The sequence below is a fragment of the Astatotilapia calliptera genome, chromosome 14 (assembly GCF_900246225.1).
Source record: "Astatotilapia calliptera chromosome 14, fAstCal1.2, whole genome shotgun sequence".
Lineage (NCBI taxonomy): Eukaryota > Metazoa > Chordata > Actinopteri > Cichliformes > Cichlidae > Astatotilapia > Astatotilapia calliptera.
Genome location: NC_039315.1, coordinates 4074212 through 4088838, shown reverse-complemented (window position 1 = coordinate 4088838; position 14627 = coordinate 4074212). Strand labels below are relative to the sequence as shown.

The window sequence follows — 14627 nt, the reverse complement described above, 5'->3', positions numbered from 1 at the left end:
TGTTTGGAGTCCTTGTTTATGTCACGCCTCCTCTAATATCTGACACCGAGAGCTTGTCGGGTGTGTGCAGTGTTTAGTGTTTGTTGTAACAGCGGGAGCTCCAGGAGCAGCTGGAGGGGGTGCTCCGTGGCCTCCCACTGCCAAGCGCACTGAGCTCTGCTGGGCTACGACTGGGGCGGATCCCCCCTGCTGGGTTTGCAAGTTCAGCTAAATGTTTAATCCATTTCTGCAACATCCTCCGGCATGTAGAAGCTAGCATGCACAATTTATTTACATGCAGAAAAAAGCAGAGCTTGTGCATTCTGGTTCCCATGTTCAGGCAAAAACCTGCCTGACATGAAACGAACATTTGATTCCAAATCCTAAAATGGAATTTTTACCTCTGAGGTAACTCTGCTTACACTAGGCAACCTGTAACTCCAAACCCTTCTGAAACCCTCCGCCAAAGCTTACACCACAACCTGATGTGCACTTTTCTAGAGATGTATGTACACAGGGTGTGTGGTGTTGCTTGTGATGACTGTGATTGATCAGTGTGATTGGAGGCATTTCTGTTTACTTTTTCTTCTGCCTCCATTTTTTCAAATGAAGAGAGAAGAGAGAAAACCACCTGCCTAAAATTGCAGATCAGTATAGGCACAGCATGCACACGTGTAAATGCTGATAATGGTGTCAGGCACGAGGCTGCTGCACAGATTCAACAAAGTCGGAATTAAGTTTAAAGAGCATCCATGCAGGAAGTGAGCAACTTTAGGCAACCACAGGCAGAATGACAGTAGATGAGTAAAGCGTTTCTCGACTATGAGTAAAGGTGATTGAAGTGACTTCCAATGAGAGCAATGGCTATGATGACATCAAGACTGAGGAGACAACATTCACAGCTTCGGTTCCTACTGCAAAGAAAGAAACAGCAGCTACAAAAATGTAAGAGTAGCTTGTTAAAATCAAGCCATGATTGCATCATATGCATCCTCCAGACACGGGGTACACATTTATATGACTGAACATCACAGACAAGTCGTTCACAAGTGGATACATGTAACCCCTCTTTTAAGTGGGTTATCTGCTGTTCAGAAGGTTGTTGGTTTGGTCCTCAGCTCCTCAGATTAATCGCTCCAACAAACATGTACATTTTAATGCTTGCATCAATTTTTGAAAGGTTGTTTCAGATATCTGCTGCACGAGGTGGGGGGGGGCATGATCTCACCGCGAGGGACACTGAAGGCGTGGGGGCGGCGTGGATGCTAGCTCCTCATTAAGTCCTCAGGGCAGTGCCAGCGAGGAGCGAATGCTTTTGGTGATCCATGATTTCACATCTACTGCTTGTGTCACTCAGAAACTCTTGAGGTGAAAAACCCACATCATGGTTACCATGGCAGCCAGGGGCGACTGGTTCCTGGCTGTTAGCAACAAATCGATCCTTAAACCTCTGCTTTTGCCTTAAGTGGCCTCCTTTTTTTCACATTTCTTTTCTGACCTCTAGCAACACAAAAAGCCTTTTTCTGATCGTCCCGGACATCGTGATGTTTTCTTTTACTCGTTTCCTATTTTTGTGCCACCACAGTATACACGCAGTAATGAAACTGTGACGTCCACCCAAAATTGGTCTGTGAGAGGAAATAAAACACAAGAAAACACTCAGATCACAGGATGCATCATAAAAACTTTACTACAGGGCGGCGCAATAATTTAGTAATGCAGCCATTCAGTTCCCGTTTCTCATAAATCTTTACCGACAGTGGCGATAAAAAAGATACAAGGAGGGGGGCAAAGTGAAACCTCGGTGATGTGCGGGAAAGAGTCAGAGGGGAGTTATCTGTATGCGTGCTGATACGGCACTTTCAGGAAGCACTGACACTTAATGGCAGCTGTCTCTTGAGGTGTTTGTGGGTATATCTCCATAATGTAAGCTTCCCTGTGTGGACGCACACGTTTTCATCATCTGTTTGTGTTTGTGTGTGTTAGATGACATGATTGACTGCAAATTCCCAGAATAATATTCAGCCGCTGTTTATTTCCTTTATAATCGCTGATCACATCGAGTCGATGAGGTAGACTGTCACCGTTTCTGGTTAGCTGCTGGCAGACTTTACTCAGCTTCAATCTGGGAAACATGAGGTCTTTATGCTGTTAAATATTAACGTCGTCTATTGTAAGGTTACCTACGGATGGAACTGCTGATGCTAGTTGTGCTGAAACAAAATAATAATAAACACCGGGGGTCTTCACGATGCTTCACCACGTTTGTTGTGCTGCTGTTCATGTGTTCGGCCGCTAGTGGGGGGAGGGGCTGTTGGAGGATGAGTGTTAAATGAGCATCAAACCCGACGGTGATTTTTACTGTCAATTAGAATCTGAGTATCACCTTTTTTAACAACCCTACTCGGTACATATGTTACCAGATAAAAACTTTCCTTTGGATTTTCTGATTTTTGTTTTTAAAGGTACCAGAAGTATTAATTCATTAGACACATGTTTTAAAGAGATGGCGATGATGAATGAGTGAGATTCACAGAAGTGATAGCGCTTGCCCCCTGAAGAGGTTTTAACTCATAAACTGTATATAAAAGACTGACATGTCACAGTCACCTCACAGCAAGAAGGTCGTTTTTGAGTTTTTTCTACATGTTTCACCTTCACTTCCTCCGCCGTGTCCGGGTAGCAGGCACTGTGCCTCAAGCCGATCCGTATCGAGGGTATTTTAGATGATTTGATGTCCGATCAGATATAGATTCTCCAGTGTAGTTTCGTTGATGCTGCTCTCAGCTCACACTGCGAACGATTGGCGGTAACAAGCAGCGCGACGAAGAGGAAAAGGAAATGTTTTCACTGAGAAGACAGATAAGAGAGCGAGGAAGTCGTCAGCTGGAGAAATCAATGTGTCGGACATGACAGCTCAGACAGTTTGTGATTCACAGAACAGACACAAGCTGTAATCATCCTCTGAGTGTGTGTGTGTGTGTGTGTGTGTGTGTGTTGTAATTCTTGATATCATAAAAGTTGTCTGACAGTGATATTTTCTTATCACTCAGACACGGGTGTGGTTGTGTGTGCAGCCCCTCCCCTCAGAGTAAACAAATGCTGTGTGTTGTTTGATTTTGTCGATACTCATTTTATTTCTGTTTTGAAAGTCTTGTTTTTAGATTTTTTTAAAGATATAATAAGAAAGATGGAGTTAGTTCATCTAACTTACACTTGTTCTCCACGCAGAGATCCAGGATTAAACTGCGTCTTTCCTGTAATAAACTCTGGGTTGAATCATCCAGTTGATAATCAGGTCGCTGATCTGCTTCACTGAGCTCTGGAAACCGAATTAGAGTGAACGAGCTCGGAGATGAGTGCGTACTTTTTGCAGTTTAGTTGTGTTAAAAAATGCTGGGACAGAAATGGTCTCAGTCACAGAACCACATGCTGCAGAAAAGTCAAATAGTCCCTCCAATCCTCCGTCACTTCGACCCAGAAAGCAGCCGTCACCCCCGCCCAGCTGTTCTGACCTGGGAGGCTTCAACCACCTGTTTCAGAATAAGACGTCAGGATTTCCTGTTCTTCAAAGATCCTCTCCTGGTGAGAGTGATCACGACTGGGCAAATCCAGATTTGTCTGTAGTTTGGGGGCTTTGGTGTGTCACCTCGCTGGGAAGACTCGACATTAAACTGAGTTTTTGTCCCGCAAGGAAAAGTTGGAGTCTGGAAAACCCTCTGAAACCTTGCTCACTCATCCTGTGCTTATTTTTAGAAGATCAATTAGTGTGTGTGTGTGTCTGTGTGCGCCCTGCAGCAGACAGTGTGTGGCTTTGTTTGGTAACAGGTCTGTGCTGAAACTGACAGCACAGTCCGAAATATGAGACGTCTGCTCGTGTGTCTGGGTTTATGTTTCACAGAAAGACCAACAACAAAGACATCACCACACACACACACACACACAGCGATTGTTTGTGTGTGTGGCGGCTGTAAACATACACACACTCTTGTGTTTGTGTGGGATAATGCCTGTGTGTGTTCTCACCCAGCAGACACAATAAAGAGTTGTGTGTTTGAAGTTTTCCTGTTGCCTTTCTAAAACATGTGTGTGAGTATCTATGTTAGTGTGTGTGTTTACTGTATGTCCCACTTCCTCATGTGACTCACCTTGTGACATCACACAATGACATCACCGTCTATAGGAGGCAGGATTGGTCAAAAGGCTCACAGAGCCTCTCAGTCTCTGCTAGACTTTAACCCTCAGTCGATCCAACAGTTTCTCTTCGAGCAGAAAGGTTTTCTCTTTGTTTGTTTGTTTGTTTGTGGATCACCTCTATGCTGTAAACATGTCTGCGTGCCTCTGCTAAGGTAAGAACTGCTTCATGAAGGACAAACCATCAGTTTTAGGATTTAAACATGAAAGTTTTCAATGATTTCAAGACTCAACCTTCATCATCTCTCTGTTGTTATTGTATTCAAAGTCTTATTTTTGTGAATGGCTTATAAAAAAGGCCCATTTGTCCTCTGATAACTATGAAATATAACTTGACCTTGTAAATCTGAACATTTTAGTTGTTGATGTAATCTTTAGGAAACAGTCAGATTTACCCTTTGATGGAAAAAATGTAAAAATGATTTATGTGCATGCTGCGGTGTCGCTCCCAGAGCAGCAGGCGATTAAAACTCAGTGGGAGTTTTTATTGTCGTAACTGTTCGTATGTTTTCTTTTGTGAGTAAAACCTGAACAGTGGGCTGTGACAAAAATTCATTTTGAGGTGATTTGCTTCATTAGTGTCATTCTGATAACACCGAGTGTTTTCATTGATTGTTTTTTGGTCTTTTGCTTTGTGCTGTTCAACACTTTCGCTCAGCCCTCTTCTCACGCGTGAATAACAGTTTATTGCAGTCGTGATGATGCCTACACAGCTGTATAATAGCTTATATAACGCTCATAATATTATCAGATTAGGTCCACAGAGTTCATGTGAAAGAGGCCATAGCCTCTGTGCTGTCACACAGCAAATATAAGTCTGGTATCGAAATGTTGCTAAGATGGAGACCTTTCATGTTTAGTTTTCTAAAGTTTAACTTTTCTTCAGTGAATGATCAGAAAACAGATCAAACATCCAGAGTACCAAAGCTTGTTTCTATGAATCTGTGCTTTCATGTTGAAACTATGATGTATCCCATGATATTAAAGTTGGTTATAGAGAAAATAATTTTGAGCGAAAGTGAGATTTTGGCTTTAAATTGTGACCCACCTCTTTTTACTTTGAGAGCCTGAAACTAAAATTTTGCAGTCGCTTAATTAAATACATTAGAAGTTATATGTGTTAAAAAATGCTTGGAGACATAAAGCAAATTAAATGAACTTGTACCATGTTTTTGTGGTGGGTTGTTGTAAATTTGGACATTTTAACACTGGAACCAGCCCTTCGGTGGGCTTCAGAATCAACTTTTGGAGATTTACTTACCTGGATGATTGACAATGCATCAAGACCTGGAAGACGTGGGAATTGACTCACATTTGGAGTGAGCCTCCAGTGGACTTTAGAGGAACTGCAGGTTTTGTCCTGTGAGATACTGTGATGAGGTGCTTTACAAGATTTGGTGTCCTGTGCACAGGAAGCAGGGACAACAATTTAAACTTATTTCCAAACCTTTAAAAAATTGCTAAAAACGACTTGTCTTATAAAACCCTGTCTGAGACACCGTGTTTTAACCCCTCCCCCTTTAAGTCAACATTCTTCCAATGGCTGCCCCTCATAAAAAGATTTCAACAGGAGTTGGGCGGGGCTTAAGTTGGGTGCCGAGTTGACACATATGAAAGCTATATAGTCTCTCTGATGTCATGAAGAGCCAAGAGTAGAAAAAAACTGCCTGAACCGGAGTGTTTAGAGCAGGGATGTCACACTGAACTTACATGGGTTTGACCAGTGAAACTACAGGAACTGCAGGAAAAGTTCCAGTAGCTCCTCACCTGGATTGTCTGTAATCATAAAATATAAAGTTTTGTTCATTCTCAGTAGAGGATAAGCCTTGAAGTGGGGTGTCGCGGTGCAGCTGTTATGAATGAGACATAGTCCAATAACTCCAGCTGTGCTTATCGTGTCTGTTTAAACCTTTATTGCTTTCCATCGGTTGCATTTGTTGTTCAACAGTTCTCTTAGTATCCAACATCATTAACATAAATCACAAACCGTTTGCTCTTTCTGACCAACAACACCTCACGCTAATTACATCCGTCTACCTTTAATGCTGCACCATTAAAAACACAAAAATTGACCCCTAGTGGTACACATAAGCTAACAACACGAAATGGCTCCTACAGTGGACCCACTGTAAAACAAAACAGGTATTTCCGTAGTATAGCTGTGCATCACGTAATTACCTTGGTGTAGTGTGAATGACAGTGGGGGGGTTGGGAGTCTTTTTTAGTAGGAATAGCTTTAAAATCTTTGCTGGGACGATTCTGGGCCCCAGGCCTTATGTTTGACACCCTTGGTTTAGAGCATAAATAACTTTTATTTGTCTCACACTTGGTCTTTGTGCCCTACTTCAGTTCTGTCTGTGACAAGGTGTTTTATCTCCTCCCTTGAAATAAATCTGTCCCTGTTTGATACGAGGATCTGTCGCTGCAGCAGTGCATGCAGCAGCGCATGCAGCAGCGCATGTATTAGTGAATTTAAAGGAAAACTATACATGCCCAATGGCGTGTCCAGCGGGGTGGCCTGGGGGGGCACAGGCCACCCCCCCAACCAGACTGGCCACCCCAGGTGCCACCCCAAAGGCAAAACAATACAATTCAATCAAATATCAAATGTACGATTATGTTTTCACGGTGAAGCTCAGATATCCGAGTGTAAGTGAATGCAGCATCGGCTTCTGCGCTATGTGCATCACGTTAGCAAAGGTAGGAGAGCCAAGCACGAAAGACGTCACTGCAGGAAACAATTTTTCGGTGAAAGAAAATGAGGACAGAATAAATGTCCCGGTAAGTAATATTAAGTTTGTTGAGTTTAGTAAACTTCGGTGAAATTAGAATACCAAGGAAAAAATAACACTTAAAGAATTATTGCAGCCGTCGAATATTTCTGACAGTATGCTACTGAGGGCAGCTAACATAAGAGTTATGAGTTATAAGATATCATCTAAGTCGTAACATTGCTGTATGGAGCTGCAGATTTGGTTGCAGGTTAACATAGCTGGACTGGCCATCGGGCATACCGGGCATATCCCCAGTGACTTATTTTTTATTTTTATTTTGTAAGGGCATGAACAATGAGAGGTGGTGGATTGGCCAGATGCAGGTCGATGTGTAAAAATAACTCCGTTGTTTGGTGGTGGCTATGGCGGGGCTTCCACAGAGGCCAGCAGGTGGATGAGGGAAAGGTGAGGCAGGAGGAGAGACCCGAAGCAGCCACCAGTCCGAGTGTCAGGTGAACTGAACTTCAGGTAAGAAGTTATGACCTGCAGTCTCTCTGGGTCAGATATAAACCAAGTTTAGGTGGAGTTTATTTTCGTTGTGCTGACTTTTTACCCTCAGTTGCAATAACTCGTACTGCGTTCTAGCCAGCTTGATGGAGTTTTTAGGTGGGTGGGTGCTATGATGTTACTGATAGTGAACTTTATTTTATTCATAAGGTTAGTAGAGTTGCCAACGGCTCCTTGAAAATGGAATGGTCCCTCATTCAGAGAAAATATTATGCGTTTGGTATTGAGCTGAGAAGAGACGCAGTTTGTCCCGAACTTTGTTTACGCTGCACAGCTGCCTCTTCTTCTCTCATTCTCTCCCCCTCCCTTTCCTGTTGCTACTTCAATCATGAAACTGATCAATGATCAGCTGATCAGCTTTTCTCTCTTGTTTATTTATCACCCACTTTGTGCCAGAAAGAGGAAACCAGCAGATGTTGCGCTAAACAACAGCAGCACGTTTAAGCTTGATCAGCTGTTGTTAGAATTTATTTAATATTAATTTCTAGTATCAGCTGATGTTTGCTGGAGCCACAGCTGTAAAGCTGCTGGTCATGATGTCGGTTTGGATATGTGGTGAGAGGGAAACATGAAGATGAAACCAGGAGATGTCCTTACTGGATCATCAGAGCTGAACAGGTGATGGAGAAACAGGTTTAGGTGACATGAATGAGTTGAAGGGAAGTTATGAGCTGTTTCTGAGAGACAAATAACACCAGGATCCTTTTTTAGGTAGCTGACAGCTGGTAACTGTGCAGGGGCGGGTCTAGCAAAGTTATGCCAGGGGGCCAGGTAGGGAATTAACAGGGAAAGGTGGGCACAAAGAAATACTTTTCTTTCTTATTCTCATTTAAAATATCTAGCTTTTATTAAATAATTATCTAAATCTTACAACCAAAGTTTTTATCTGATGTAAAATGTATAGAAATCATACATATACCAACAAGACTGTGTACATCACTGTCACAACAGCATTTGTTTTCATTCAAAGGCTTTATGGCTTTAATACCTGGTGGGCCGGTCAGTAGTCAAAATGCCCGATTTTCTGTCCCAGTCCAGCCCTGCAGGTTAATACTGGCAGTGTCACCATGCCAGCTGACTGGATTTCATCATCAGCCAGTGTTGTTCTTTATCAATATTACCAAAGTTTACCATAAGGCAGCATAGAAAGTATTTACTTGCTTTCAGGTTTTATTCAAATGTTAGTCTTTTCAGTTGTTTCCCCACTTTTTTCCTGTTTCACAATCAAACACCAGTTTGTGAGAAGATTATCTTCTTTTTTTAACAGGCAGAGAAAGTTTTGCATTGGAATTGGCTAATTTGTCAATTGTTTGTTACAAATGTTCGTATTTTAATATTCAAAAATGTTTTTGCCCAAAACATATGTGTACTATATGTCAGTAAAAATACTATGCAAATATTGCTGTCCTTGAATGCTGAGTAAACACTGACAAAGCACTGATTGTATCTCTTGTACTTTATCAACGCAGTATCTAAAAACTTTGCACCGTAGTGGTTAAAATCTCATTCTAATAAGAGTTAAAAGCTCATTCGGTTATTAGGTTTATAGGATTATTTTTAAACATTATCTGCCAATTACATCTGCCACCCTTCTCCAAATCTGTGCCCCTACCTGGCCCCCCCAACAAAAATTTTCTAGACACGCCACTGTACATGCCAGTAAAAAATCTACCGTCTGCACGAATATCAGGGAAGTAGTGTTTAAAGTGCAGCATCTGGTCAGAGAAGTTGCTGCACCCAAACCTGCAGCACCGGGTGAGATTAGGGTCGGATCAATTTCCCACCACAAACAAACCGCTGGAGAGTTTGTTTGACTTGGACTGGGACTGCTTCCTCTCGCTGTGGCTGTGATAATCCACACCTGGGATCGATTGCCCGAAGAAAGTGTACAAAGGGGGAGAAGAAAAGATCTACAGATTTGAAACATTCAATTTTCTCTCTGTGTTTGCGGCAGTGCTGCTAAACTACTGAAACAGCCTTTTAAACACGCTTTGATTTCACCTTAGCTACACCAAAACTGAGGGAGATACAGACACACAGCAGTTTGTTTGTTCTTGTTACTGTGGGTTATTTCTATTTATAGTATGAATCGTGGTTCATTCTGAGTTTTTCTGACCTAAATAGACTGGCCTCGTGGGTTCCTGTGCCCAGTGGAGCATTTAGCCGAGCAGGTTGTGTTGTAGTCTGTGCGTGTGATTTTGTGTATTTTTGTATGAGGGCGTTGTGGTAAAACTTGTCATTAAAATGTCCGTCTTCTCTGCTCAGCTGTGTGGGCGCCTCCTCCAGGTTGTACGTACAGAACGAAATGTGTGTGTACGTGCGAGCGTGTGTGTGTGTGTGTGTGTGTACGTGCGAGTGTGTGTGTGTGTTATCTTTTTACCAAGACTGCATTTAAGTCTGAGTCAGCACACGCGATGTTTTAGTCATCTTCCGACCAACCTCGCTCAGTGAGCAAATAGACCTAAAGTTTTCTTTTTTTATTCGTACTGATTTTTCACCCATTTTTGTTGTTTTTTATGATCAATGATCTGCTATGCTTAAAGCTGATGAAGCTAACAATGTGGTGGAAACATTTAATCTCAGTGTTCGTGGTTCTTTGTTTTCTCTTTATGAGAAACCACAAAACGTCTTGTAAAGAGTTTCAATTTACTGGGAAACGCGACTGCGTGCGCTGAGCTGTAGAGACGGGAGATGCAGTGATATGAGATTTTGTTATTTTGACAGAAAATAAAAACAGCATAATTAGTAAGCAGCTGATATTGTTTTTGTTTGTGTCAGATCAATATTGAAGAGCTGACAGATTTAAAACAAGTCCGTCTGTAAGAAGAGTTTGTGTTTCTGACTTTGGCCTCTCTGGTGCACAGGAACGTCGGCTGCAGCCTATCTGAAGATGTCTGATAATGGGGAGGTCGAGGACAAGCCCCCAGCTCCGCCCATGAGGAACACCAGCACCATGATTGGCTCCTGCAACAAGGACCCCGTCCCCCTCAACCATGGCTCCAAGCCCCTCCCTCCAAACCCGGAGGACAAGAAGAAGAAAGACCGCTCCATTCGATTCATCCTGACAGGAGGAGGCGATAAAAGTGAGTCGTGATGCCGCAGGGTGCATGTGTGCAAACTAAATAAACATGTACTGATATTAACAACAAATTAAACCCATAAGCTAACATATTCATCCCTGAAATAGAAGCTAGGGGTCATAAATATCTGTGAGAATCCATCAGACACTGAGACCTTTCTCTTGATCCACAGCTGATACTGAGTAACAGCTCATCAGCTTTAATCCTGTAAAATCCTTAAAGAAGTTGACCTTTGACCCCCAACAGGTGCTGGAGTTAAAATGTAAAGGATCAGCTAACTCCATAATGTGTAATTTGTCAAATGTAGACGAAGCAAATAAAACAAGTTTGAAACAAAATAGAAGTCCAATGAACAGACACCACAGAGCTGAGCAGCATCAGCTTGTTGCTTTCTTAAAATTACAGATAACGTGTTGCAGTAATGTGAAGAAGAACATTGTCACATGACTCTATGCAGTCAGGTGAAAAACTAAGCACATCCTGCTTCCATTAGAGGGTAAATAGCAGCCAGGTGCTACTAATAAAATGCACCTGAATAACTGATCATCAGCACGTTTGAGGACCTCTATAAAAGCATTCAGCTGTGTAAACACAACACCACAGTGTTCTCAGGAGTGGACACCCCACCCAAGTCCCCCCAAAATCAGACCCTACTGACAGAAGGTTCAGTTTTATTTATGTAGCGCCAACAGTTGCCTCAAGGTGCTTTATGATGTAAGGTAAAGACCCTACAATGATGCAAAGAAAACCCTAATAAACATATGACCGCCTACGAGTAAGCGCTTTGGCGACAGTGGGAAGAAAAAACTTCCATTTAACAGGAAGAAACCTCCAGCACAGGGGTAGGGAACTCAGATGATCTGATATCGTCGCGTTGGTGTTGTTCCCAGATCATTATGAAAATGTTGTTCCAGGTTCAACATTGCAAGTGACCAATCACATTGTTGTGGCGTTATTCTTTTGCGTGCCAAGCCATTTGTGCATTTATGAAATTCCAATGTTGCAAGGACAATATCAGTTCTGCTTACCGTTTATTAAAGGGTTACGGTTAGGGTTAGGATCAGGGTCCGTTGATCGGCGGACAGAGGCGGTTTCTCGCAGCTTAAGTACAGTTTTTTGTTTTACGGCGGTTTTTCCCGAAGTCGCAAAAGTATGACGTCACAACATTCTGATTGGTCACTTGCAATGTTGATCCTGGAACAACATTTAGTATGATGATCTGGGAACAACATCAACACGACGATATCAGATCGTGCAGGGAACTCCAGGCCTCGAGTGCCAGTGTCCTGCAGGTTTTAGATGTGTCCTTGATCCATCACAGCTGATTCAAATGCTAAATTAGCTCCTCAACATGTATGAAGTTCTCCAGAGGCCTGGTAATGAACTAATCATTTGATTTAGGTGTGGTGACCCAGGGTGAGATCTAAAATCTGCAGGACACCTGCTCTCGAGGACTAACGTTCCCTACCCCTGCTCCAGCAGAACCAGGCTCAGAAAAGGGGCGGTCATCTGCCGCAACCGGGCCTGGCTAGCGACGGGTTTTTCAAGACAAAGCCGGGTCTCCTTTTCAGTGATCGTGGCCTCCAAAGCTGCAAACAGGCTACAGTTATTACACTTATCGTTACTACTAAAGGAAACCAAACATCTCACTCACAAAGCAGGAAAGTGCAGGAGGGAGAGGTGAAGGAGCCATGCTGCTAGCAAGTCAGCTACGAGCTAAGCTAAGCTAAGCTAGTGAATCCTTAAAGATGGAGTGAGCGAATACTGTGAAAATAACTAGTGGGTGAAGCCTCAGCCCTCAGAGAAACTGCAGAAACTCCAAGAGCTCCACCTCAGACTCTACAGGTCTCAGTTAGCATGTTAAAGGTTAAAATTCATGACAGTACAATTAGAAAAACACCAAACGGGTAGAGTAATGTTTGGAAGAGAAAGCCTCTTCTCTCTAATAAGAACACGGCGGCATGGCATGCAAAGTTACATCTACTCAAACTAAAAGACTTGGAACAGGGACTAAAGTGGAGATTTGAATGCACAGCTACACATTTCTGAGAAAACCACTGCAGTGATGGGGGATGATGATTTGGGCGGTCACCGAGTCGACCGTGAGCTCCCCTGTATAACAAAATATTCCAGAGTCAAATATGAGGCCATGAGTTAAAGTTTGGCAAATGTTCAATCGTGCAACAGAACATTGATCCCAACGACAGCAGCAAATCTACAACAGGCGGTAAAAACTGGATCAAAACATTTATTTTTTTAAAGATTATCAGACGGAGTTGGTTGATTGTTACTCGTCTGCTGCTGGTTCATCTTTGGAGGAAAACTGTTTTTGTTGATGTGTTTTACGTGCACACACTTGGACACAGATTACCCATGATGCTTTGCAGGAAGCTGGTGGTCCTGCGTCAGTGTGAGTCCATCCACAGGAATCTGCTGCGTGTGATTCTCACTGGAGTTATGATTCCCCAGAAGATCTTCACGCTCTTTCCAACATGCGGCGTCTCATGTGTTGGCTCGTTTTCTGAAACACTCTGTTTCTGTACTTTTCTCTCCGTCTCCTCCTGATTTTCTCTCCCGTGTTTTGCATGAACTTTTGTCCCACTGTTTCTTTCTTTTCAGTGATCCTCTCTGGATTTAAGATCTTTTCAGGAATTTTAATAAACCTGAATCTCTTTGTTCCCCTCATGAAGGGCTGCATTTAGGATTTTCTGTTAGAGCCGGGATCATTATCGAAATGGTGCAACCAGCATCTCAGATACTCCTCTGCAACCTTTCAACGCCAAGTTAGAACTTGTTTTTGGGTCTGCTGCTCTTTAGTGTCTATTTATTCTAAACGGAAATAAATCCTGGGATAATCCAGAGTCCTTAAGGTGGAAAACTGTTCTGTGTTTTATTACAACACTTTAAAAAAATCAATCAGTGTGTTTGTTTTTTGTTCCTTTGTCATTCAGCCTATAAGAGGAAGGAGCGCCCAGAGATCTCTCTGCCGTCAGACTTCGAACACACCATCCATGTCGGCTTTGATGCTGTTACCGGGGAGTTCACTGTAAGTGTGTGTGTGTTTGTGTGTGTGTCTGTGTCTCCTCTCCTGTGTATACAAAGAAAATTATCAGATTCAACCACAGTGTGTTTTGTGGTATTTGGTATTTATTTCTGTTTACAGACTTTAATTGAACCCATGCTCATTGTGTGTGTGTGTGTGTGTGTGTGTGTGTGTGTGTGTGTGTGTGTGTGTGTGTGTGTGTGTGTGTGTGTGTGTGTGTGTGTGTGTGTGTGTGTGTGTGTGTGAAACAGCTCCTAACAGACACAAATGCTTGGCAAATGAACCTTTTTAAATAATCACTTTAGACAAAGACGCCTTGTTTCACTGACTCACTCGGTCCGCCTGACCAACTTCTTTTAGCTGGGAGTTAACTGTGTGTGTGTGTGTGTGTGTGTGTGTGTGGTTTCCAGGTTTCCACACATCTACATGCAGATGAACATTCCTGCTCAAATTGATGTAATCTAAATATAATTTAGACAGTAAATACACGAATGAATGGATGGGTGGGTGGATATGAGACATGATGGAACAGGAAGTGGAAGAGTGTGTGCAATGGATTGATTCTGACAGATGAGTAGAGAAAGAGACAGAAAACACGGAGATGTGACCCAGATCTGTGGCTGAAGTACAAATATGATAAGACTTCCTTGCTAGGATTCGAAGGTGTGTGTGTGTGTGTGTGTGTGTGTGTGTGTGTGTGTGTGTGTGTGTGTGTGTGTGTGCGTGCGTGCGTGCGTGCGTGCGTGCGTGCGTGCGTGCGTGCGTGCGTGCGTGCGTGCGTGCGTGCGTGCGTGCGTGCGTGTGTGTGTGTGTGTTCCTTACTGTAGTCATCGACTGTATGTAAAAGCAGGACGTCACTCGATGGTTTCTACTTCACATTTTGAAGCCTCAGCTTTGGTATACTGGCTGCGATACGTTATCAGCTAATGCTAAGTTTAGCTTAAGCTGCATTCATATCCACAACGCTGCTGTAAAATTGCTGAATGACCTTGAATCTTTCAGCCTGTTTAGGGAACACTCTCGTGCAGTGGGCCGTGTTTTTCACATTAG

General features: G+C 42.9%; 1 protein-coding gene across 7 annotated transcripts in view; it reads left to right on the top strand.

The window, feature by feature from the left end:
- pak1 (p21 protein (Cdc42/Rac)-activated kinase 1) overlaps positions 1 to 14627 on the top strand; it is a 72089-nt gene that overhangs the window by 36247 nt on the left and 21215 nt on the right. For 4 of the 7 annotated variants that reach the window (XM_026191685.1, XM_026191690.1, XM_026191684.1 and 1 more), the window contains 2 exons: positions 10319 to 10537; positions 13486 to 13580. In XM_026191685.1, the coding sequence (XP_026047470.1) occupies positions 10345 to 10537; positions 13486 to 13580 (288 nt within the window). In that variant the 5' untranslated portion in view covers positions 10319 to 10344. Of the gene's footprint in view, positions 1 to 4145; positions 4329 to 6926; positions 6955 to 7384; positions 7416 to 10318; positions 10538 to 13485; positions 13581 to 14627 lie in introns of those variants that run through there. The other 3 variants (XM_026191686.1, XM_026191689.1, XM_026191687.1) reach the window with 3 other exon arrangements.